Below are 26,078 nucleotides of genomic sequence, written 5' to 3'. Positions count from 1 at the left end.
GGTAATGCGACAACAATTCTTTAAATATCTATGTATTGTGTATTTAAATATCTATGTGTATGTGTCACAGTCAAAGTGTTAACTCAATAAGTGTATATATTTACTATAGTTTGTGCTGTAGTGAATGTATACATTTATTAAATTTAACACTTTGAATGTGACGTATATACCACGTGCATTCATATCAAAGTAAAGAAAAATTAAATGAAAAGAGTATAACTAGTTCTGATTATATTTTTAGCGATGAGTATGTCTATATATATTTTTCCGTTAATTCTAACTATTAATTTAAACTATTAGTTTTGATTATTAATTTATATTTAAATTTGGGTACATGAAATAAGACGGAGTTGTATTATTGTAAAAAAAAAAATCATTTGTCTCTGTAAATCTTTCTATATACAAAATTAGCATAACTACATGTAATTCCACATATATATATTTTTACATTTTATGAAACATCTCAAATAAAAAAAGTTTATCCATCTACAAATGGTTCTGATAGCCATATCAGTGTATCACATATTATAAAAGGTAACAATACGTTAAAATATTGATAAACGACTCAAAGAAATCAAAAAGAAAATACGAAGCATTTTGCTGGCAGAATATCAGTGCGGTAACCTCATGGTCTATGATTCTTCGCGTCCACTTGTTCACCGGTAGGTCACCTGCACGTCACCTGTGCGTCATCGCGCAGGTAGCCTCCAGCTATTGACAAAGATGCGCGCGCTGTAGTAAGGCCTAGACTATCGTAATAAAACTGATGACGATGTGAAGATAATACTTACTCATTAAGATCGTATTAAAAGGGAGGGAGAAGTGTCGTTGAGCGGTAGAGTAGCCGGCGTATTCGAGAGAAGCTGCTGATCCGGTGGTTGCTTTACCGGTGAAGTGGATTATCACACGTGCATGTGTACGAGGGGAGAGGGGAAGGTAGAGTAGGTGGTAGAAGTCACGAAGGGGCTAGTGGGGTAATGGGGTAATAGAGGGGGGAGATGGGGACCAACTACAAACTACTAAGTGTCCCTCCTATGTTCTGGATCACATCTCAATGGATGATAGTGTCACCACCTTCTCCATAGACCGAGGCGTCTGTCGTCTTAACGAATTCGCTGACGTTGGGACTATTCTTCTTTCCAGGGCACCCTTCTTTGGGGGCCCGCAGTTATCCTCTTGGTTGACTCTCGTTCTTGACCGGTGAAGCTATTGGTTGTTCTGCGAAATATTTCGGTAAGAAACTCTCCTTTGATCGCGTCGCCTGTTCACCTGATGTCACAATCGCGATTCACTACGCGCACATTATTACGTTAACATTTCTCCGAGTCTCAAGTGTCACATTCGGTCGTTCCGTACTCGTTTCGATACTTTTAGCGTACCGCTGATCTGCAAATTTATGCGTTAGTATCCTACGGGACTTGTCCGTATCCTGTTTGTACTTTCAATCGCATAATCGCGCACCGGCTTGACACACACTTGCACGTTCACGCGCGCGACAACGATGACCGTCGCATACAATCACTGAGAAACTTGAAAACTTAGAAACCGAACTGAACTATACGAAAGATTTTGGAATTTAAACGTTTTTAATAAAAAAGACTAGTACTCACTAACTTTGCCTGAAGCAACAAACAGTATTTTAACCGTTAAAACCTTGGGTTGGACCACTAAACCCAGCAGCTTCACGGTGCTCTCTCGGATCGTTCTTTCGCCTCTCGAGATCAGCAATATGGCCGTCGCCGCTGCCGCCTCCCAGCATCACGCTGTTAGCTCCGTGCTTCGAATTCCCCCCCTCCCTTTCATTCGCGTCTCACACACGATCGCGCGTCTCTCTATCGCCTGCCCTCCCCCCTCTGTCTCTTTTTCTCTCCCACTCGTCCCCATTCGCATGTTTTCCGTCTACGGTCTCTCCATCCTCCCTCGCTCCATCCTCCCTCGTCCTCCTCTCCTTACTCTCGCTCTTGCGTTTACCTGCGCATAACGCCTTCCCTTAGAGACTATCTCCCTTCGGCGTTTGCGTTTTTTTCTTTCTCTTTCTCTTTCTTCGCCCTCCCACTTCTGATGGAGAAAGACAGAAAAGATGAAGAGAATGGTAGAAGACCCTCAAGCTCCTCTGGCGAGCCATCGTTCCTCTCTTTCTTTCTCTCCCAAGGAGAACGGTGAGAGTGGTCGGCTGTGAGACGATCGGCAAAGTGCAAGTGGATAAGAGACACTGTTGAGAGAGAGAGAGAGAGAGAGAGAGAGAGAGAGAGAGAGAGAGAGAGAGAAAGGGGAAAGAGAGAGAAAGACACATGAATATTATAGGTACAGGTAGGAGGCTAGTGGGGTTGGTGTACAGGTAGCCAGCAACAAGGACAGTCTCGTAGCTCTCGCAGATGAGTGTGACCAGGATGGAACTATCTCTCCCCGACGTGTTACACAGATACAAACAGAACATCGAATCATCAACAAGGCGGGATCCTGGCCACCCGGCATTATCGTGTTTCTGTAATCGTCTCTCTCTAACGTACTGCTTCTTCTACATCTCCTCCTCTTTGTTCAGCTACCTGCCGAGAGGGATATCCGAGAATTGCTGTGGAAGGAACGAAGATGATCGAGATGTACGCACACGTGCATCATCATGTCTCTCCGTCCAGCTTTACCGTCTTTTTGACTTGTCTCTCTCTTTCTTCTCTCCTTCCCTACCTCCTCTTTTTCTTTCCCTCTCTCTTTCTTTTTCGTTCTCTCGCTGGTTTCAGCTTCGAGCCGCGTTGCTAACTTGAGAAGGATACATGCGGTCCAAGCGGAACAAAGACGGCCGCGCAGACGTATGTTATCGCGGCGTCTTGGCGTCCTTCTTACTTCGGACTTCATTCTTGTAGTTTCCGTCCCGCTTCGGCTTTACTACCTTGAGAAGGGTAGCCGCAGAGAGGACCGCGATATAGAAACGAGAAGGAGGACACGCACACGTAAGATTATCGTATCTGAGCCCTGGCCGCCGCTTCCATCTTCTCTCTCTCCCCTTGTCCTTCCCGCTTCGATTTTATAACGCTCGCTCTTTATCTTGCCACCTTGAGAAGGATATCCACATACCACAAACCGTATCCGAAAGGGATGTCTAACAGAAGGACGTGAAGTCATTTCACCGAACATACACGCTAAACAGATGTTGGTCGAATGATAGTCGATGTCTCATGAGACGGAAAGATATCTTAGATACATCTATCTATTATAAAAGTTTTTGTTTTACAATAGTATCTCTTTTTATTCGACCTATCTCTACGCAGGCTATAAAGAAAGCCTCTTCTGCCTGAAACTGTCTGCCTTGGATGATCGAGGCATCTTTCCGAGTCATCGTAAGGCAGACGCGCGTACGCACACATCAAATGCTCTCCTCTCATCTCTCTCGTCGAACGGACGTGGCGAATGCGATGAACGAAAGAGAGAGAAAGAGAATGAGAGAAAAAGAGCTTCTTCTTTATGGAGAAGAGAGCTCGTTTCGTCTCTTCTTCCTTTCTTTCTACCACCATTGCGAGAAAGATATCTGCGAGAGAGAGATTCGCTGAGACGAAGTACGTTCATATATGTACGTCCGATTGATTCTCTCTTATACGGATAAGAGACGTCTATGCTGAACGCCGGATGCCGAAGAGAGCGAAGTTGCTGCCGCTGCTGCCGTAGTTGCGCGAACGGAGATGGACTCGGGATTGAAAGAGCAAGAAGGAACATGAAGGAGGGGAGAACATCGAAGATGGAGAGAGGATGGAGGAGGAGGGCATATGCGTGAGTCCATGATGAGATGAAGAGAAGGAGAGATGAAGAGAAAGAGAGAGGGGGGGGAGTAGAGAGAGAGGGAGGGAGGAGAAGGAAAAGAGAAGTTGCATGAGCGACGAAGAGAACGGGCGTTGGCTACGCTACACGAAGGGAGATTAAAAGGAGAAAAAGAACATGGAATTAAAAGAGGAAAAAAAGAGGGAAGTCGGGGAGTCTAAGGGAGGGAGAGAAAGAGGGAGGAGAGAGGAATACGAGGTGGGAGAGAGAGACCTCGTGAAAAATGGGCACCCAGCAAGAGAGGACAGCCTCGGGCTACGTCGCACGATGCGACCCTGCTCAGGGAGGGATTCGTTCCTCGTTCGTGGACTCCGACGCGCGTATGTGGATCCGACCAATCGACGTTTAATCTCTCGTAGCCTAGCCCAAGCGTTTTTCCTGGGATGAGAATTTTGAAAGGTACGAGCCAAATGACCTGAACCAATTTGAATTCTTCGAATTGCGCTTGAACCTTCTTCTTGGAGATAGCTCGAACGCAACGCTTTCCATGGATAAAGATAATTCAAACCCGCGCGCCTCTTTCCGTGGGAATCGTCACGATCTCTGCATGCTTATGTACAGCGTGGGTGGCTATGCACACACTTGCGTAGGTTTGAATGATAGAAGAAGAGTAGGGAGAAACGACGATCTTTGAGAGGGGTGAAATCCCTCGTGCGAGGTGGTTCGAAATACTTTTCTTCCGATCGATTTCTTAGCTCTACTTTCATGATCCACGGCGTATTGTGTGCAGCGAATTAAGTACAAGTATATCCTGTATCGGCGAACACGCCAGCAGAACTAACTGCCAAGCGAATCATCTTTCAGCATCGCATTAGACGAAGGATTGGTCCCGGACGAGCGCGTTTACTTACGCGTGGCTTTCTACTATTGACGTCGTGAAAGCAGATCGAAGTCCGATTCTCGCCGAGAAAATCCCTCCTCTGTTCTTCGTATCTATCGACGCGCGCGCGTAGTCGTAAAGTCGCCTTCCGCGCCCACCTTTCCGCCGTATATCTCTCACGCTGACGGGATAAAACGCGCTCACTAGCCACATATTTATGCAGATCACAAAGCGTGTCGGAAAACGCGCGAGGAAGTGTAATAATTCAATCTGAATCAAAGACAAAGTTTACTTTTCGAATAACAACGCGCAGAAATAAAAAAATTCGATACTTCACATTCTTATAATGCTAGATTATCGCCACTTTTTGACCTATTACGTAAAAATATTGCGCAAAGTTTTTGCTTTCGCAAGACAAAAACGCTTCATCCAAATTCATTAAATATATTATTCTGTTGACACAATTTAGTAAATTCAAAGAAAGGTATTGTATTTTTATAATTTACATATATTTTTCACAAGAGTAGGGGTTAAAGTTGCGCGCGGTTGTGAATACATCATATGCTCGTTTCAGCAGAAGCATCCACTGGCGATTCTGTCGTAGGTCGCGTCACCCGTAATTACGCACATCCCTCTGAATACCTGCCGACATGTTATTATCGGCGAAATGTGCGTTCTCCTTGGCAAAATACTCATTTGTCACGTGTACTGGAATGGAAGGGGTGAAGGGCGCGAAAATCATGCTCGGTTCATTATAATCTTATCGTATCTGCGCATTCCCGCCTCTTCAGCGCGAACGAAACAAAAACCTCCGATTCTTGCTCGGATCTATGGTCGCTTCGTCTTTGTATTTCCTTGATGACAGATTTCTCGATTATCGTAAATGGTTCTCATAAATTAGAATAGCTTGACGAATAAGAATAGAATATTTCCAAGAAAAGATTACGATCAATTTACAAAGAATGGACCTATTGTGCGTAGATTAAATAAATTTTAAAGATCTTGTTTTTGGTTTCAGACTTAAAGCTTGTCCCTACAAAATGGATTGTACCGGTCGACTTCGAGAGACCGAGCCTTTATGTCGCTCTTAATGACAATGTGGTGGATTTCAATAGATTTATTTTGCATACTTAAAAGTGTATTCTAGTTTCTTTTTTATATAATTATTGGATAAGATATAAGATTTTAGATTTTTTTACAGAATTATATATATACACACACACACACACACACACACACACACACACACACACACACACACACACAAACACATGTATACATATATACATACATATTTAGAATAGTTCTAATTAATTTAATTTACATATGTTATCTTTCGTTTTTCACAATGTTAAGTAACAGAATAAAATTGCTACATAAATTAATATGAAATTAAATATATCAAACCTGTAATATATTTAAAAAATTCTAAAAAATAGAAGTATATGTTAATCAATAAATTTAGTGATATGATGAAAGTATTGGATTATGGCTGAGAATGTACTGACACATTGTATTTGCAAAATTTCCGATTTGCATTGTTTACTTCGAACTTCTAAATTTTTCGTGAAGAATAATTTAACTATTGTTCACATTATTAACATTATCGTTACGTGTAAATGCAACATCGTTAAATAAATTAAAAGCAGTCTAGATCTTGATCAATCTATGGCACTTCGTTTCAGTATCCATCTTATTCTGCTTGTGTTGAGTGCAGTATTCATCAGTATCCATCTTATTCTGCTTGTGTTCATCGACATAGTACTGAACGAAGCATAGTAACGAAACCATTTTGGTACACTTAGAAAGAGATGGAATAATATTTGAATAGAATACACTACTGTTCTCCCTCTTCTGAAACAAAATTTGACCAATAGAAGAATAATAAGGAAAGAGAGTTTCGTGCCCATATATTTATCTTCCTCTTTCTAGACCTATCAAGATGAAGGATACAAAAAATGTTGCTCCACTCAGTATTGTGGGCGTTCCACATTGTGGGTTTTCCAGCAAGGAAGCAGTGAATCACTTCCTTGTTATTTGCAACAAAAAAAGATGAAACGATTTATCAAGTTACTATGTCCTTGCTGAAAAATACGCTCTATACGTCGATGATGGTCATTGTTGTGTTTTCTATTTGATGACACAAGTCGACACAAGCGTCGTTCTATCATATTGTTAACACTCAAAAAGTGACAAAGATAGAATGGCACTTGTGTCGACTTGCGTCATTAAATGGAAAGCACCTATTGACATTTCCAGATGAGATTTGGCGGCGACGACGGCGCATGCGATGTGACAACGTGCCTTGCGCGGGCGTTGAAGTCTCCAGTGTCTTATTATTGAACGGCGGTGTTCGTAAGCACGCATAATGATTCTCAACTGGTTCACCAGAGATTCATTCAGAAAAACGTCAATGTTGCGTCTATTCACTTACGCGTACTTACACGTACATGTACACACGTCTATGTGCACGCCTATAGATCGTCACTACCTGTTCGCCGAGAGAGATCGGTCAACTCTTGTCGGTTGCGTCTCACCAAAGCAAATACCGGTGTGTTTACGTCTGGATATAAAAATGCGATGAAGTAAACGAAAAAACGGCCGCTGTGTGTGTGTTTTTTGATATGTAATGAGATTGATTTCTAGACGCTTTATCGAAGTGATTTCATATAAAATTATCATTTTGTTTTTTTAACATTTTAAACCTGTGTGAATGCCTTGCATATCTATATAAGTATCTATATCTGTATGTAAAGACATCTCGTATGTTTATACAGATCGTTACACTGTCAGAAAAAATTTTTAAAACTAAGAAAAAAAAATTTTTGATATACTTAATCTTAGCTCAATTGTACACAATAAAATTATAATTATAAAATTATAATTATATTAAGATTAAATCAATAATTTTTATTTTACTTCCTCAAATAAAATAAGATCGACATCTTGTCTTGAGATGAGTATAATGCATATAAATTTAGGTTCATATATTCTTATATTTAAAATAAGTCTATCCATTGTTACAGGTATACATGATGCTATAGCATGGTACGAAGCTCTCGTGGTATAGCGGTAAGTAAGAAACACAAAAGATCTTGAGTTCGAGTTCCGGCTGAGCTCAGTTCTTCATCGAAAAATGTAAGATTACTAATCCTGTAAACTTCTTTCCGCAAGAATAGAATCAAAGATTTCCTTTAGATCGATGTTTAATGTTAAATGGAAGAATATTGAAGAATTAAATGTTTAACCTGTATTTTTCTATTAAGAAAATTAATGGGATAGCATCAAGAATACTTTATTGTAGATTTTAGAATTTTTCATTTAAGAATAAAATATTCTTCTTTGAAGAGAATAAATTGGCTCAATATCGATTTTATTTTATTCTAGAAATAATAACATTGAATATAGAAACCTTTGTATACCTGTGGGTATAGTTTATATAAATGGTAAGAGATTGTAATCTCTTATTTTAAATACATACATATATACATTTATGTATACTTTGAAGTAATACGAAAAATAGTATTATAATATAATATATGTAATATAGTATATGTAATATAATATACATATATACATTTATATACATTTTGAAATAATACGAGAAGTAGTATAGTATATGGTATGTAATAATATACACACACATATATATATATATATTTATATAAGTAATGCTATACTTTTTTCATTCTCGGAGAAGCCACTTAGTTTAAAGAAATTTCAAAAAAAGAATATGCAAAAATATGGAGTACTTAGTTGCAATATATAATCCGCTTTGCGGGTGAAGCAGAATTTTCGCTTAATATCAAGAAGTGATAATTTAAAATACCAGCCTGGTTGATCGGAAAGTTCTGTCCGGCTATCTAATGCTAATTAAACGTTGATGTAAAAAAATGGATCTGATTTATCCTGTCGATAATTATATTCCAGCGACCGGCTCGCAAATCGACTTGCGCGCGTTTCTTACTTGCTCGCTCACGCGCTCATATCGCGACATAAAAGAACTCTGAGTCCGAGAGATTGGCGGCAGGAAGCGCAGCAATGGCGCTCGTGATAACGGTATCGAAAGTGTTACGCATACGAGCATGAGTAGCCGGGCTTGTACCTTCGCGAGGTTATCGGTGGTTAAACGCGCGTTTCGACGACGCGTCGCGCTCCATTCGTGTTGTTAGGCGAGCTAGCAGCTTAAGCCAATTTCACACTAGTGATTACCACAGTTAGATATTAAACTGACTGTCCTTCTGTGATTAAAACTGGAAATCTGGCCAGGTAATGTGAATAACAATAAATGAAATATGCTAATATAGATTTGTTTGATCATCTATTCTCATCTATTCTTATTCCATCAGGAAAGAAAATCTTTCTTAAATATAAGAAATGTGAAACTGTTAATTTATATGACTTACTTAATTATTTTTTATGCACAATATTAAATGTGATTGTTAATGATCTTTTTTTTTCTATTTCAAATGAGCCATTGTCTTGTTCTTGCAACTGTGATTATATATTCTAAAATCTGTGCGAAAGCGACTTTACGCACGCTGTAATAGAGCCGAGCGTAGAAACACGTGCGTTTAGAGCTCCTCTCTAATTTACCGTAGCGCCACTAATCAGTCGTCGCGGAACATTTACTCTCGCAAAATATCGGCGTTGCACGTGAACATATCTTCGCGTAAAACCGTAGGCCACTGAAGTGGCGTTTATCGCCCAGTACGTCGTTACGGGAGCTCCGTAACGATTACGTGCAAACTAATCCTGCGTCGACCGGCGTGCAAGGATAATAATTGCCTACCACGGACAATAAGTTGATTATCGGAACGACGCGCTTCTCGGCTACTGTTGCAAGACAATCACTGTTGTGTCACTGAGAATCTTGTGTCTTGAAGAGAATCACAACTTAAAGAAAATAAATTAATCTAGTCTCTAATGAAATTTATTTAATATTTCAATAACAAAAATATTGAACAGAATTCTGTTAGATTTTAGTTAACATTTTTTACATCAAATAAAATATTAATACAATAAAAAAAAAATATTTAAAAAGTAAAAGAATTTGTGAAATTTATATACTGTGAATTTGCATTTTTTAAAATAAAATTTCTTCCTATAATGTTTTTTTTTATTTTATTATATTTTTGGCATTGATATTTGATGCCCAAATGAATTACTTGAATGCACGATCAACAACTTCGTTAATGGCACACTGTTGTCGCGCGACTAAGCGACTACGTAATAACACGAGGACGTGATCAAAGTACGATAAATTTTAGCCATTGCGTAACTAGAACTACGTTTAAGATGCACATGTAATTAATGTTAATGTTGCTTGTTTTCGTACTCAGAAAGTTCTTATCCAATATTCATCTGTGTATCTTTAATTTTCTTGCGACGGAAAAATTATCTAGAAATAGTCAAGTTTGTAATGCAGTAAAAGGCCAGCTGCATTTTATAATTGTAGTTATATCAGTTTACGTGTCTATTTTTACATTTTCTTCAGATAAAAAAATCACAGTCTATTAAAATGCAATGTAAATATAACTTAATGTCAATTCATTCTACATGAATTCTATGAATATAAGAGTGAGTTTTTGATTATATTTGTGACGTCAATAGTTTATTACAACGATCACTGGTTTTTTTATTTGCTCGTCTGTCGCTTCATCCAGTCTGTCGTGGTATCCATTTGAATTTATCGTTAAAATGTGATACGTGAAATTGTTCAAATACAGAGATAGCGTATTTATGTCGAGAACTGGTCTGGTAGAAATCGATGAGCTATCCGTAGCGCGCAAACGAGACACTGACAAAACGAGTCCAAATCTGAATTACCGAATCGAGTCACGATTAATGGACGCAATTAGTCTCAGCGCGAAAACAACTCGTTGTGCCAACAAGTGGAAGGTGGATCGGCGAAATCAGGTTGTCGAGAGGATCCCGCTGAACCAGAAAAAGAACTTTCTTCGCTCGATGCTTGCACAAACACACGCATACATATGTATACCAACGACGATACAGTCAACATTAATCGCATATCTTTCTTAAACGTATGCGGTACAATTAACTATGTAGCGACTAAAGTGGTTATTAATGTAATCGCTCTTGCGCAATGGGCTGTATAAGCGGACTATATTTTTAATCTTTAGATTATTAATGAGATCTATTTACATTTAAAAAAATAGACAAGCTTTAAATTATGAAAAAACAGTTTAGTTTTATATTATTAAAACAATTTTTTTTATTTAACACAACTTTAATTTTTTATGTTAGAATATTCTTATATCAGAATATTCTTTACTTCTAGAAGTTCGTGGTTTTTTCTTAAGATACTCGAAATGAAGTCAGGTCAGTAAGGTCACTTAAGAGACTAAAGATCTTGATACATAAAAAACTTAAGATGTAAGACTTATACTTACAGTAAGGAAATCAACGTGTAATGCTCGGTCCATAATCTGCTTTAAAAGGCCTTCAGTCATAAGTTGAAAGAGATTAAGTGACAATAATTTCTGTTTTTTAAACTGTTTTTGCGCAGTCTTTAGACTTTAATCATTAGACTTAAGTGAATTGTGCAGAATTCAATTCTGATTTAAAAGCATAATTTCTGGCCAATATATCGTCACTTACAGTTTACGGCCATTTAAAGCAAAGTTGTGGACTTAGCCCAACGTGTTGGATTGGTTGCTGCTCACGTTATGGTCTTACGGTTTCTACTGTGATCGGTCGATTTGCTTACTGCTTATGTTTGACTGCTTAAATTTTTTTTTTGTGTGTATTGACTCTAAGATAATTTTTCTTCCGAAAAAAAAAGACAAAAAATACTGAAAGATTTGATCTACATATATTCAGCAGATTTCGTTATCATCGGGTAATCAGTAAAAATGTAAATAAGTACTAATGAGAAATTTGTCCTTTGACAAATTATTCTTGCAATTAATTCGATTACTCCATTTTACATAATTTTAAAATATTTTCCTGTATATCAACAATGGCCTCGTGACCCGAGGAACCGCAGTGAGAAACCTGATGTGGAATTTCGCTGTCTCGCCGATAAATCGATCGCGTAGGAAATTAAGTCGCCCTTGCGTGTAACGGTACCTGTAAAATCGCTTCACTGGATATACCCAACGGCTGTTCTTACGTCGCCGTCGTCGTCCGCTACGCCCGGCATCGCCGCTTCCATAAGCCGGCGAAATTGCAGCATGATCTCGATGAGCGGGCCGTTAACTTTTCGCAAGAACGGAAAACAGTTACCCCGTTCAGACATGCGTCCGGCATCTTGCGTTCCGGAGCGCGAGGTGGAGGGAATACGAGTAAAGAGGGCGTTTCATTGACTCGAGTGAGGCGCGGTTTAATGGTCATGACGAAACAAGACGGTACAACCGCGTACTGCAATTCGCGTGAGGGTTTTTCCTTACAACAACGACGACGCAGCAATCCGATTAATTTTGCTAACTGGCCGTTTCCGCGGCGTAATTGGCTGAATCTCTTAAAAAAGCGCGCGATGATGTTTCAGGAAGATTTGTGCAAAAAGCATTCTTTTCGACCGGTAAAATTGATCAAATAAATCATCGAGCGCATGATTCTTTATAAAGTAGTGAAAATTATAAAAGATAACAATAATGATGGCATATATCTTATCTCCTGCATAAAACTGCAGCTTTTCTTTTGAAAATATAATATACAAGTTTGAAATAAATATTGTGTTTAGATTTATGTTGAATAAAGCAGTGTTGAATTCCAAGAAAGAAAGATATCAATTTGAGACACTAAGTTATGAGAAATTTGATGTCGGATTGGAACACTCTTTTAGACTGACAATAAAGATTGAGCATATATAGACACTCAGTCGAGACTGAAATGATTTCTTTTCTGAAAAAGGATATTCAAATGTTTTGTTTATATTCAACAAATTTCGGCATGTCTTTAGGTAATCTGTAGAAGTAAAGAATATAAATAAATACTAATAAGATATTATTTTCATGTAACTTGGGGCATGTAACAAAGACAAATGGATGTAAATATTACAATAAGTATCGGAGAGAATCAATGTATAATTCTATTTTATATATATATTGTTCGGAATATATTGATATATCCTAATAATTATTATCTATAATTAACATATGGAATTTAATCAAACTTTCATGATTAATATTATTTAAATAAGAAAAAATAGCAAATTCTTATTCTGTGTATTTACATGCGATTTTCATTCTACATGCTTTTCATTTATATATATATATATATATATATATATATTTATAGTATATATTTTCAGTATATACAAAAGAAAGTTAATATTATTTTCAATAATTAAAAATTTTTATTTAATGAATTTAATTGCAATGGAATAAATCCATTTGATTTCGTCGTATATAACGACGAAAATAATCGCTTCGACAAATATATTATTAACATTGCTTAAGTATTAAGGACTTCTAAAAGGATCGACACGTCACGCACGATCATCCGAAGCATGCGAACCATAAAATGTCATTCTACTAATGATTTAACTCGATAATTCCAACTGAATTAAAATTTTGTTTATTCGTTCCCGCGAGAATTATCACGCATAATTTAAACAAATCTTTTTACCAGTCAGTGCAAGTACATGTCGCTTATTAACTTCCCATCGAATATGATGCCTACGTAACTTCCAGCGTAATTACTGCTTCGAGTTAATGGATAAGCATAAAGCGCGCGCAACAAGTGTCCGGACTTACGTATACGCCAATGTTTCTTGATTAGATTGAAAATCGTGTTCGTTCAGGGAGCCACGGTTAGGTCGCAGATTTGTAAAAATTGTTAAAGAGCAACACGAAATTCTCCAAGAGAAAGAGCGAGAGAAAAGTTCTGATGTGTGGCCAATCAACGCTTACAAAACGATATTAGAGTGCGTGATGCTATAAATACCAGCGTGTGAATGTATGCTACGTTGGGTTTGTACACATGATTCGTGAATGTTGGCCTGACCAACAGCCCATTCGTGAGTCGAGAGGAACAGCCCATTGGGGAGCCCGCCATTAAGGATCCACGAAGCATAATTGGAAGACTGTTCATAGCCGTTGTGTGCTTGATGTTACATCCTACAAAGTATCCAAAGAGTCAAAACTATTATACTATTCTTAAATATGTGAATTTTATATTTTCTTTTCACATAATAGATGTTACACATAATACAAAAATAGAAAATTAATTGTCAAATTGCTATGGGAATAATTTTCTTTCTATTCAAATTTAATTAGACGTCATCTCTAACAGAGTTGAAAATATTAACAAATATCTTGAACTTGAAATTAATTTAAGAAAAGTTTTTTTATTCTTTTAATTTTATTTAATTGTGTTTTCCTCTGTATATAATTCTTCTTTCCTTGTACTTAATCCTATATTTAAAATTACGTGTCTTAATCTTGATATTTAACTTCTTAACATTGTTCTGTTTCGAATTTTCAACAAAAAGTTTCAAGTTTTTCCACATATATTTAACTTTCTTTGTAACAGCGATCTATCCAGTTTTCAATTATTACATTTACATAAGGGGAGTGATATAAAGTAAATAAACATACATCAAAGTATACTTAAGCTTACTTAAGAAATCGATGCTTATTAATCACGGTCTCAGTTTATTTGCCTTATTCGACGATCGTCATACCTTTGCTTCTGCTTAAGAATGCTAAAAGTTCACCGCTGCTTTTATGCCCGGCTGCACATGCATTATTTATCCCGTCTCTCATTATAAAATCATGCGAACGGAGAGAGAAAAAAAGGAAGTGAAGCTCACAGTGGAGGTAGTCATTTATTTCTCGGTCGTTGATAAGTTTCGCCCGAGGATTTTCGCACGATTAGAAGCTTACGGTGGCAGTGCGAACGGGACGGCAAGACGCGAACTGTGATTCCATCATCGTTTGATACGTGGTCATTAGAGATCTGTTAAGATGTCGTCGTTTAGCGATCTTTTATTATGCATAGCTCAATTACGATGGAAGGAAGAAGGATGAGACTGACCGGCGCACGACTGGCAATCGTCTCTCCTATCGGCTTTACATATTGTCCAACGATGCGTGGATAAACGTAAGAGATAATTTATCATTAGGCGTTACGCAATTAACGTTGATTGCGCATCTCCCAGAGACTGTACTCGAGTTAAGCGTGTGGAAAAACTTCAGTCCCCAAGCGAGTTTGTGAAGGTATATTAATTACTTCGCGATTACGCAATAATGCGACAGTGTGCTCCGTGCGGTCGCGGTAATTAAGAGCAGAATAAAAACATCTTAGAGACTTCCCTCTCTCGTGCGTTAATTACGTTGCGCGGATACAGTACGTTGTGGGATATGCGTGTGAGTTGTGCGGCGTATACCTAAGAGAGCCGAAATGTATTACGCTCTTAAATATTCCCTGGCTGCATTAAGGTCATCGAATATGCTCGGTGCGTGATCGTGTTACTTCTGCATGGTTCAGCAACGAAGAAAAATTAATACTTTAATTTTTGCGCATTGCGAGGAATATGATATCTCGCTATTATGTATTCAATTCTGGACAGCTAAATCAATCTTAATTAGTTATCCCAACTAATCTTAGAAACCTGTTAAATGTATTTGTAACCTGATCTAGAAAAAATGCGCGCGTAAAATCTGCTTGTGCAAATTGCTATGTTACATGATTCATGCCCGTTTCTATCAACATCATAAGCTGTATTTACAATTCTGATACCCGTAAATTGTAAGTATTAAAAATTGTAAATATTAAAGAGGTCTATTCTCTTAATTCATTTTTATTGAAAATTAGACAAATAGGATATCTAAAATGTTTAGTATTTATAACATCTTTTGTTCATCACATAAGCTACATATATGTGAAAGCTAACTCATTTCTTTATTAAGATCCAATTTTGTACATAATTAGTACAAGGTTCTCTTATATTAAAAAATACTATTTACAAGATCCATTTCAACAAAATGCTCGGATACGACACAATTATTTTCGATGTAGATTCCATGTTGAATGAGATCAAAATCTGACGCGTTCCGTCCTTGCATTATGAGTATTGGAAGACCTTTGAAAATTTTCTTCTGTCATTCAAGGATGTTACAATTTATCACATATATGCAGCGGATTTCTTATACGGATTTTGTGTTTCTCTCTCTCTTCTTTACGATCTTTTTTCCTTCTATATAAGATGAAGCATTATAGATAATCTTTTCTTTTTTGGTCACTTTAGTCAGGTAGGAGTTGAGACTTATATATGCGTAGGGGGATTTCTATACCTGAAAACCTTTCGTTTGTTCGCTAGAGATTAAACACCTTATATAGGGTGTTTAATAATTACTGATACAATGCTTGTGTATAAAACGGACTAAACTGAATAAAAAAACTTCTGTTTTCTAATTTTTATTTTAATACTTAATGAATAATTAATTTGTAAAGATCTGCTAATCAGCCTGCATCCACAATTTAATAAGAGACAGTCTAATTTACATGTACACCGTAGAGTTGTTCGAGGAAGGTCGAAGAGTGATGTATGAATCTTTGTTGAAATCAATAAATGAATATCAATAAATGATGTGTTTGTAGAAAAGTTAATAATTGAAGAGCAGTATTTCAAAATTTGGAAAATCGCTAAGTACGTGACGAAACTTAAAAAGAGCGTTCTGTAAACAATAGTAATAATGTGCCGCTCATGTACAGCTATTGCTTTATAGAGTGTACCTTCTACTTCCATACCGCGCATCTAGAAACCGTAAATGCTGAGCTGTCTTTTATTACCGAATTGTGCGGACACTGATTAGCAGATCTTTATAAATTAATTTCTCGTTAACTTTCATTGCGAAAATCTCAAAGGATACAAGACCATTCTACTCGATCTCTAACTCTATCTATTCACACGAAAAGAACGATTTTGCTGAAGTATTTAAAAATTTAGTTAGTTACAAATCTGAAAATAATTTTGGATTATCAAAATAATGATGTATGATACTTTAAGCTGGTTGCTAAAATATCAAAATTTTTGTTCATCATGTTTGACTTTCCCATATAATATTTTGATAATTCAACAAAATTATTTTAATATTATTGTATGTAGCTAAATTTTTAGATATTTCCGCAAGATCATTCTTCCTGTGCACAAATGTTATGTTAATAATTATCGAACACCCTGTATCTGGGATATGGTCAATATATTTCGGCGTGCACGTGATCGCATCTATGCCGACTAAGCATAGCTATCTGCTATAGCTCCCAACTGGATAGCTGATGATATTCTATAGAAAATGTTAAAGAAAAACACCTGCCGGGTAAGGCAATACTACCATCAGCACTACCTATCTGGCGGAAAAGCCAAAAAATCGTTACCATATTACTTTTTACTCTTTCTTTTTTTCTTTTAAACGGAATTTCTTACGTCTGCAAGAAAAACACGAAAGCACGAAACAAGCTGAATAAATAAATATATTAATGATTTAATGCTTACATAATTTAGTTAATAACTCGTCTTTTCTTTTATGTTCCTTTTCTGAACACGTTTTTCTAAAACTTTGATTTAATTAGTATCATTAATTGTATTCCAAAATAATTAAAAAAATTGCAGTGTCAAATTTTAATTGATAGTAAATATTTTTGTAGAATATATTACCACATGTATTTTAATTAGTAAATTGTAGTCGATAATGCAAATAGATGTAAATGTTTCAAAAAATATCTTATAAAAGATATTTTCAGACTTTTTTTAGAAAATCTTAAAGACGTCTCTTAGACGTCTCTTAGACACTATTCATAGTCCTTCCTTATTTTAAGGGAGGAAGCCTCCATGAAGGATTCCTCGATTCTCCAAAGCCTTCTTGTTTCATAAACAGATCTCAAATTTCCCTTCCCGAAGGAAGAAATATTTTAAGGATTTTAATAACTTAATTGAAGACACAATATGTCATATAGTATATGCAAACCTAATTTCGTGAATTACGAATAAAGGTTATAAAAGCATTGTTGGTAAATAAAATCGTGATTAAGCATTAATGTTTGCAACAATGGACAAAAATAAAACTAATAGCGAATTCGATTGGACATAGGGATAAATAGAATAATCGAGGCTACATTAAAAACAAAACACGTGAGCATGCATAAACGTGTCTGAATACGCAGCAGCGATTGCTGCTCAGTCTGCTGTAACATCTCGTTACGAACACATCTGTGATATAAGTTGCTACAATTTTAAAAAATTGTGCATCTAAATAAATTTTATTTTTAAAGTTTTTGTTTTACAATCATACAGTACCGGTAAAAATTATATTACCTTTTGGTTTTTTGAATATAACTTTCATCAAAGAGTATCAAATACGCTCAAAATTTTACAGTATATACCTGATGGTAGATGCACTTTGTACATGAAGTGTAATGAAATTTCATAATGTTACGCCATGATTTTTGAATTTTTTATTGATTTTGGCAAAATCGCACTTTTATGCTTGCTTTGTTTTTTCATGTTGTAGCCATTATTCTTACGGTCTTAACCTAATTTTGGCAGTAAATTTAATGTTTCACATTATGGCAAAAACCCGTGATACTCGAGATATAAACGCACAAAGAGCTCGCACAATAGTTTGACATTTCTAAATCGGCAGTAATCAAATTGCTGAAGCGTTGAAAGGCCCAGGGAGATTATCTCAAGAAGAAGAAAACGCGACCGCATTGTACTTCTTCTGTCATCGATCGCAACATCCTCTGCATATCCCGCAGCAATCCACGTTTCACGGCATCAGATATTGTCAAAGAAATATTAATTTCTGGTGAATCTAGTCTCCATACGGATCATACGTTATTGTCTGCAGGTCGCAGGACTACATGGACGACGACCCATAAAGAAGCCATTTATTTCCGCCAAGAATCGGAAGGTGCGAGTGGAATGGGCGAAAGCTCATCTTAATTAGACACCTCAGCAATGGTCCTCTGTTGTCTGGAACGACGAAAATAAGTTTTTGTTATTTGATACTGACGGAATAACATGGATTCGTCGTCCTAAAGGCAAACGTTTCGACAAGTACCAACTTCCTATAATGAAACACGAAGGTGGTTCGGTCATGAGGTGCTTGCTTTGCAAAGGGAATGGATCCCCTTCATAGAATCGACGGCAAAATGGATCAAAAAGTATACATAGACATCCTCGAGAATGTGATGCTACCATACGTAAAGCGTTTCCTTGATCGTGGCTTTATATATCAGCAAGATCCAACACATCGCACGGCTAAAGTGTGGGAGTGGTTTCGGCAGCATCGAGTAACTCTTCTAGAGTGATCAAGCCAATCGCTTACCTAAATATCATCGAACCGTTGTGGGATGAACTCCAAAGACATTTAGCCAGTAAGCGAGCTACAAATACGCCGAAAAATTCGTCCAATTGGAGGAAGAGTGGAAGATCTCTCAGTCGACAATTGACGCACTTATCGATTCCATGCCCAGATACTGCTATAATCGATGCCAAGGATTGTGCTACAAAATATTAGAGTTGTACAATCTAAATTATAAATTTTTTGTTCATTTGAAGACATTTATTTTCGTTATGGTGATTAAAAATTTATTATGAAATTTGACATATTTTAGAGATTTTAAATAAAATTAATTTTTCACAAGTTGTTTTTATTATTTGATGAAAAGTTATTTGTTCATTAAACTATATCTATTATTAAAACATATTATTAATTTGATAAAGATCTGTACAGTTTAAAAAAAATTGCTTAAAAAACCAAAAGGTGATATAATTTTTGCCGGTACTGTATATAATTGTCTGAGATAAATCATCAAAGATCAAATTTAGATAGTAAGTGTATAGTTCTTACTATAAAGTCCAACAGATTTTTTTTGTTTCTCACCGAAAAATAAATATACTAACCTCGGTCTCCCCTACTCAATGCGCACTGATGCATATTAAAACCGCCGTACATACACAAAAAAACGTAAATATACATTTATAAATAAACATAGAAATTGATTAAATCGTGAAATATTCAATACATTTTATTATATTATTAGATAAAATGTATATTTCATAATTCGAAATATTTGTATTTTATTTTTATACTCAAATTAAATCAATGTATAACGGCTTTAATATGCATCACTGCTTCCAATTGAATTCGCCATAATGCTTATTATACGAAGGAGAAAATGCTTTTGGCGCAGTTTATTTCCGAAAAAAAATTATCGAAAATAATTATCGATGCGACAGATCTAAATTAAAAACTGTCGAAAGTAAAAATACCGTGACGAACTAAATTTGAAGGTTTGCTTGAAATTATGAAAGCTATATCTCTTCCTCAAGGAAACTCGTAACCTTCCTTGAGAAAAGGAAGCTAATAAGACTTTTTGTTTAATCAAGGAAGGTTTATGAAATGAGGAATAAGGAATCCTCATTCTTCAAGGAAGGACTATGAATTAAAGACGTCTCTTAGACATCTAAGGATAGATCCACAGCCTTGCTTTAAGAAACCTTAAGTCATAAGTCGAAAGAGATTAAGTAACAATAATTTCTGTCTTTAAACTATTTTTACGCAGTCTTTAGGCTTTGACCGTTAGACTTAAGCGAATTGAGCAAAACCCAATTCTTACGGCCTAAAAACATAAGTTCTGTGGCCGATATATCGTCACTTACAACTTACAGCTTACGGCTTACGGCTTCTTAAAACAAAGTTGTGGATCTATCCTAATGTGTCATCATCAATTACAAAAAGATTATTATTCTAAATTCCTACCAATTTCGACACGATTGCAGATCGTATAAAATGATTTTAATGAGAATGTAAAAAATGTCGCAACGCTCATATCATTGTGACAATTCAACTCGATTGACCTTATTGTTGCATTATTTATAATGAATTTTTATAGCATTTTTTTAAGCACACAACGACAGAATTGAAATTAGACGAACAGCGATAGGGAATAGCGAGCCTTGTTGCGCAATAGTGAATTTGCATTTGCTGCCGCTACGGTGTGATATTACGTAACGTCTCGTATTAGCGTACCGCGTGGGTAGCCGTTGAAATATGGGAATATATAATTATGTATATAATAATTATAGCGAAAATCGGAATTGTTGACGTTATGATACCACACTGCATATTATCAGCGCGTCGTTAATCAACATCAACGTTAAATATATTCGTAAGAACAACGAATAATATCGTTTATATCATTAATGTCGCTGCATATAAATCCGATAAGTACACGATATCATCCCGCGATAAACATATACACTGGTAATTTTCTAGAAAGTCACTTATCGATATGTACAGTTCATTAATGTGCCAAATTAATTACATAGTATTTATTAGCCTGTGGAATTGCATTCGTGTTTTCGCGTATTTTTTATTAGTATTTTCACGTCGAGCTAATAAAATTGGATTGATCGTCTGTAAAAAATTTTTTTTTAATTAGATCGATGAATTTCGCAATCGATACCTAATTATGCGATTTCACAAAAAACGATGGAAGATCTAACACCTGGATGTCGACATTTATTTAAAACTTACTGCTTGAACTAGTTTTTACCTGATGTCATTATGTAAATTAGCCGTTTTTTAAATGGAGGCACTTTCAAAGGTACATTTAACCTATTGATACAAATAGAACGGCATGTGAATCAGCGCGGAATTAAAAAAATGCTGATTTATATTAGGAGAACATTTATCGGTTAGTTGACATAACTATTTCGCGTAAAAGAAAAACGTTAATGGTGCGTTAAATGAACATTACAGAAATTACAGAGAAGAAATTTGCTACTATCGGTTAGTAGAAAAATATGTAGACAAGCGAGTATTTAATATTATTTCATTCTCGCGTAATTATCTTATTTATTATCCTTAATGCTTGTTATGTAATAATCCTGAATATTCAGATCAACTTGAAAAAATAAAAACACAAACAAAAAAATAAATACAGGATAAGTTTCAACGGTATAATTATATTAGGGTAAAGAAAGATAGTCTTTGAATTTATTATATAAAAATAAAGAGAGAGCAAGGAGGACTTTGTAATTTGTGTAAAAATTTAAACTTTGTATAAAATGTCAAGAATCTATTATCAAGCCATGTATTTAATTTTGTTTTTTGTTTAAAAATAAGTAAAACTTATGAGTGGATATCAAGCCAACAAGGATTACCAATTGAAACTTTTTTTTTTATTTGTTCTGATATTTTCATCGGTTCCTCATTTCGCAGATTGATGTAAAAATTGTCACTTATCAAGGATAACACGTGGAATTTAATAGCAAACGCAACTCGACAGCTCCGCATTCCGGTCGAAAACCGTATTATTAAGTCCAATTTCACGCGACGAGCGAGCCGCGATAGCCTTCCTATCCTACACATACTCTATCTTTCTCTCTCTCCCGCCGCCGAAGTTACTTGCTCGTAAATCTGTTATACAGTTACAGGAAATATTATCTTACATGTAGCCAAGACCTGAATGCGTAACGCAAAGGACCAAGTGGCCGATCAAGCCGGCTGGCTGGCCAGCCGGTTAAGCGGTCGAATGGATTGGGATAAGGATAAAATAAGAAGAGAGAGAGAGAGAGAGAGAGAGAGAGAGAGAGAGAGAGAGAAAGAGAGAGAGAATCAAGCGCGGGACGATATTAAAGGAGAATTAAAAGTAATTAATGCGGTGGAGATGTTGCACGTGGAAAGAAAGCGTAGCAAACCGACAAACACGGGTTGCAGAGGCGGGTTTTCCTATTCCCTATCGGCAAATTGCAATTTTCCCCTCACTCGCGACATGACAACTTTCTGGGTGCCTTTTGCGTTATTAATTACGTTCAGGCATGCGAGACGATTTGTATGCGCCTGTTTTCCGCGAAAACAGGCTACCGATCATAATCACTCGACCAATCGTAATCGCTCGAGCGAGCAAACGAATATATAGTGCTCTTATATGAGCGGCGGGGGATGTATGCGCACTCCGAATCACGATTTATGGATTGTCGAATGCGACCAGTGTAAACAAGTGTTCCGTTAGTTCGCGCTTATTCACGCAGAATGGAAAAAGAACTGCGGGGTATCTCAAGCGTTACGGTGTCTGGCACGGTAATTTCGTTTGGCTACACGTTTCGCTTTTTCCTTCTTTCGACTGTGCCGGATCGCAGCAGTCATAAGTGATTGACGCATGCAAATTTCACGTTCGTGTAACACGCCTTTGCCTGATATTATTTCATCTGCCTTTCTTTCGGAGAAACGATTTCAGTTTTGCTTTTTACTAGCCTGAAGCTTTACTAACTTACACACGGAAAGAATGATTTTGCTCTAAAATTTTATTGGATGTAACAGGTCTGAAAATAATTTTGTTCGATCATCAAGATAATTTTGTTGGTAACTCAAACCGGTTGGAATATTAAAATTTTTTGTAGCATTGTTCATTTTTTTCCATTATCAGTTTCCATTATCATTATTTATATTTTGATAGTCCAACAAAATAAGGATTTTTAGATTTGTATTCAGTAAAAGCAGATCTTTCAGCAAAATTAGTTATTTCTGTTATAGCAAATTAAACGTTATCATTTGAAGAAAGATATAGTATTATAAGATTGTAGTATCGTAAAAAATTTTGGCCTTAAAAAAAAATTCCGAATTTCTGTATTTTACTGAGATTGGAAGGCAGATGGTAAGTGAAATTATTTTTTATTTCTTTCATTGATATAATCACAGTCACATATTATAGAAATCTGTCAAAGATATTTATGCAAACGATGCGTCAGTACGACCGGCATGCCGATAACAACGTTCTACAAATTTTCATTAGCGATATGTTCGCATGCCCGCAGGACTGTAGCCGGGGGATAGTGCGAGCTTGATTTATAGAACCGCGCTCCGTAGATTTCGCGGTATAATGTGCTTTATGAAGTCAACGTTATTTACGCATTACAAACGTACGCGAAGCGCGACGAGGCGCACGACCGCGCTCACAAGGAACTCCCGCGACGAACCGGTCCGAGATAAAGAGCTGATAAACGATGACAATTCTTGGGCGGCGTGCAGCCGTTCGTTTCGCGAAGAATCGCGATATTTTTCCGCTCGGCGATCGCCATCTAATCGCTAATTGCTGGCAAATATACATATATAGAAATTGGTTTGAGAGTAAAAAGAAATACTCTGAATTATAGCGATCTCAGGACAGAATACGAGGAAGGTAATCTAAATATCAATAGCGGAAAGGAGATCGTTGCTTTTCTACGTGAGCGATGTGCTGCTTGCAATTCGTGTCATCCATCGCTGTTGCACCTCTTTAGTTTGCAATGCAGAATATATATACGGAATATATACAGCGGCCCGATTAATCACGTATGCGGATATTCCGTCCGAAAAATTGTGCGCAACCTATCCCACGTAACTCATAACTTCTTACCATACGACATGCCCGAGTGAGATGCGATGGCAAAAACGAATCGTGATATCGTCTCATCGTGCTAATCTAAACGTCAACTCGTCGAATCCATCACTTCCGGAGAGCTACGCGAATTGCGTAGTCCGAGATGTCAGCATAGATTTCCGGGTGGTTTCACCAAGAGATCACCTGTCGGATTAAGTTTATAATAACAGTATGCGCGATAAGGTGAGATCTTGTGATAAACGGTTTAGATATGAGAGCTCTCAATTTTGAAGAGTAGTTATAATTTTAGTGCCTTTGACATAAGCATTTAATTGGAGAGAATATACATATAAAGTTAATGAGAATAAACAGAGTTAATGAACTCGTATAAACGATAATTTCCTGTATGAGTTAATTCGTCGAAGTTGCTCTTAAGAAAATGTCCTTAGAAACTTTATTATCGCAGGAAGTATCATATTGTGTCCTATAATCTTCTCACGATTCATTTAACGCGCGAATAAATCGTCGCGATGCTTGCGGCTAGACAGTGTCGTCAATATATACTGATTCTGTCCTATGATTATTTTATTGCGAGAGGAATTGCAGCCTGCGACGAGCAAAACGCGATAGTTTACGATAGCATAGAAAACTAATGCACGATACAAGACGACGATGGCGTATTAATAATCATTAATATTTATCATGGTCATGGCTCCGCACTAATAGTATTTTGCAATATACATGTTTTCTGTGACTCACAGTGATTGCGTTAACGCCCGCACAACCGCTTCTTGCTCGATATTCCGTAATTTGTAAATTTATTCACATTAGCTAATGTGTTTTTATTTAAGGAGAATTAAGCGCTGATTTTAATAAATTACCATTTGTGAATTAGATTTAAACAATCTGAATCTTACAAGACAAGTGTTACTTGATTTAGCCACTTAATATTTTAAAAGCTGATGACAAAAAATCAATCCCAAGTTTTCACAAAAGATATAATTCTAATGTTGCAATTTTAAGTCCTTTAATCGCTGTTTTCAACGCCAAATTCATATACAATAAAAATGCTGAATTATCTTGTGCAAGAATCCTTTAAATAAGTATATCACAGAAAAAAAAACAGCTGAAACTTCACTGATTCAGCAAATCTACGGTCGTAATATACAGTCAGTGCTATGTTAAAGTAGTAAACTTGACAGCTGAATAACAGCGATTTAATAAACCATCAAATCTTCTTAATTATACAATAGATACGTGATTGAATTCGCGCAGTAAATTGTAGGTTTGCTGTATCACCCAATTAATGTCTTTCCCGTTTGATTTAAAGACACAGTCTATTAACGGCACTACATAATCTACCATCGAGGAATCGGATTGACCCTCCTTGACACAAGCGCAAATTTCGAAGTGCATCCTGCATGTCGCGCGTTTTCCCTCGTGCATGAGACGTACATCTACATAGGCTGCTTACCGTGCCACGTATACGGCGTATCGCCGTATCGTATCGGCGTATCACTCCCGACGCGGATCTGAATTGCAAAATTGCGAACGAGTCGCGTGTATCTCGTCGCGTATCTGCTCGCGGCGCTATCGGTCGCGGATGCAGGCATCAGGGTCGAGTGAGATAGCGCGCCTCACGCGGAGATACTTAACGGACCACGACCGACGTGCGCGAGCGTACGTACCGCACACGTAAACGTCATTTCGCAGCCGGATGTTTCCGAGCTGGTAGCGCGATGTGTGCGATGTGTGCGAGCAAAACGACACCGGACCGCGGCGCCGTCGTATTTATCTAGAGACAAGGGATGGGTCTTCGCTGGCGCCATCGCGCGATAATTATCCGGGAGAAATAATTGATATTGGTATCACTCCTCTCCGGTAGTAGATACACGATTTTTCGCACAAACGGTCGCACGGTATTCGCAATTTAGATTCGATGTGGGAATCGATATCGATATGACATAACGAATGTAGTTATAGTAGCGAGTTATATTTCCTCGTTTGATATTTTTATAACGAAGGCGCGGGGTATTCATAATAATTTTAACTTCTTCGATTAAATAGAGGATAATATTGATCACACTCGATAATAATTGATGAATAATAA

At 36.9% G+C, this 26,078-nt stretch overlaps 2 protein-coding genes across 10 annotated transcripts in view; one reads left to right on the top strand and one right to left on the bottom strand.

Moving 5' to 3' along the window:
- The window catches only part of grh (grainy head), a 128,992-nt gene extending 127,042 nt beyond the window's left edge, over positions 1–1,950 (bottom strand). For 3 of the 5 annotated variants that reach the window (XM_087407006.1, XM_011069044.2, XM_011069045.2), the window contains exons 1-2: positions 792–1,950; positions 625–711 (exon numbers count right to left, since the gene is read on the bottom strand). The gene's annotated coding sequence lies outside the window, so the exon portion shown is untranslated. The remainder of the gene's footprint in view (positions 1–624; positions 712–791) is intronic. The other 2 variants (XM_011069043.2, XM_087407007.1) reach the window with 2 other exon arrangements.
- LOC147909273 (uncharacterized) overlaps positions 1–26,078 on the top strand; it is a 164,035-nt gene that overhangs the window by 88,210 nt on the left and 49,747 nt on the right. Inside the window, exon 2 of one of the 5 annotated variants that reach the window (XR_015545370.1) lies at positions 7,657–7,702. The exons of 2 other annotated variants lie outside the window; for them this stretch is intronic. Coding sequence is in view for 1 of the 3 variants with exons in the window: in XM_087407070.1 (XP_087263196.1) it covers positions 7,657–7,700 (44 nt within the window). In the remaining 2 variants the exon portion in view is untranslated. Of the gene's footprint in view, positions 1–7,656; positions 8,900–26,078 lie in introns of those variants that run through there. 2 more of the 5 variants (XR_015545371.1, XM_087407070.1) reach the window with 2 other exon arrangements.

Source organism: Acromyrmex echinatior, chromosome 6 (assembly GCF_024713525.1).
Source record: "Acromyrmex echinatior isolate Ae372 chromosome 6, ASM2471352v2, whole genome shotgun sequence".
NCBI classification, from domain to species: Eukaryota; Metazoa; Arthropoda; class Insecta; order Hymenoptera; family Formicidae; genus Acromyrmex; species Acromyrmex echinatior.
This window is presented reverse-complemented; position numbering and strand designations above follow the sequence as displayed.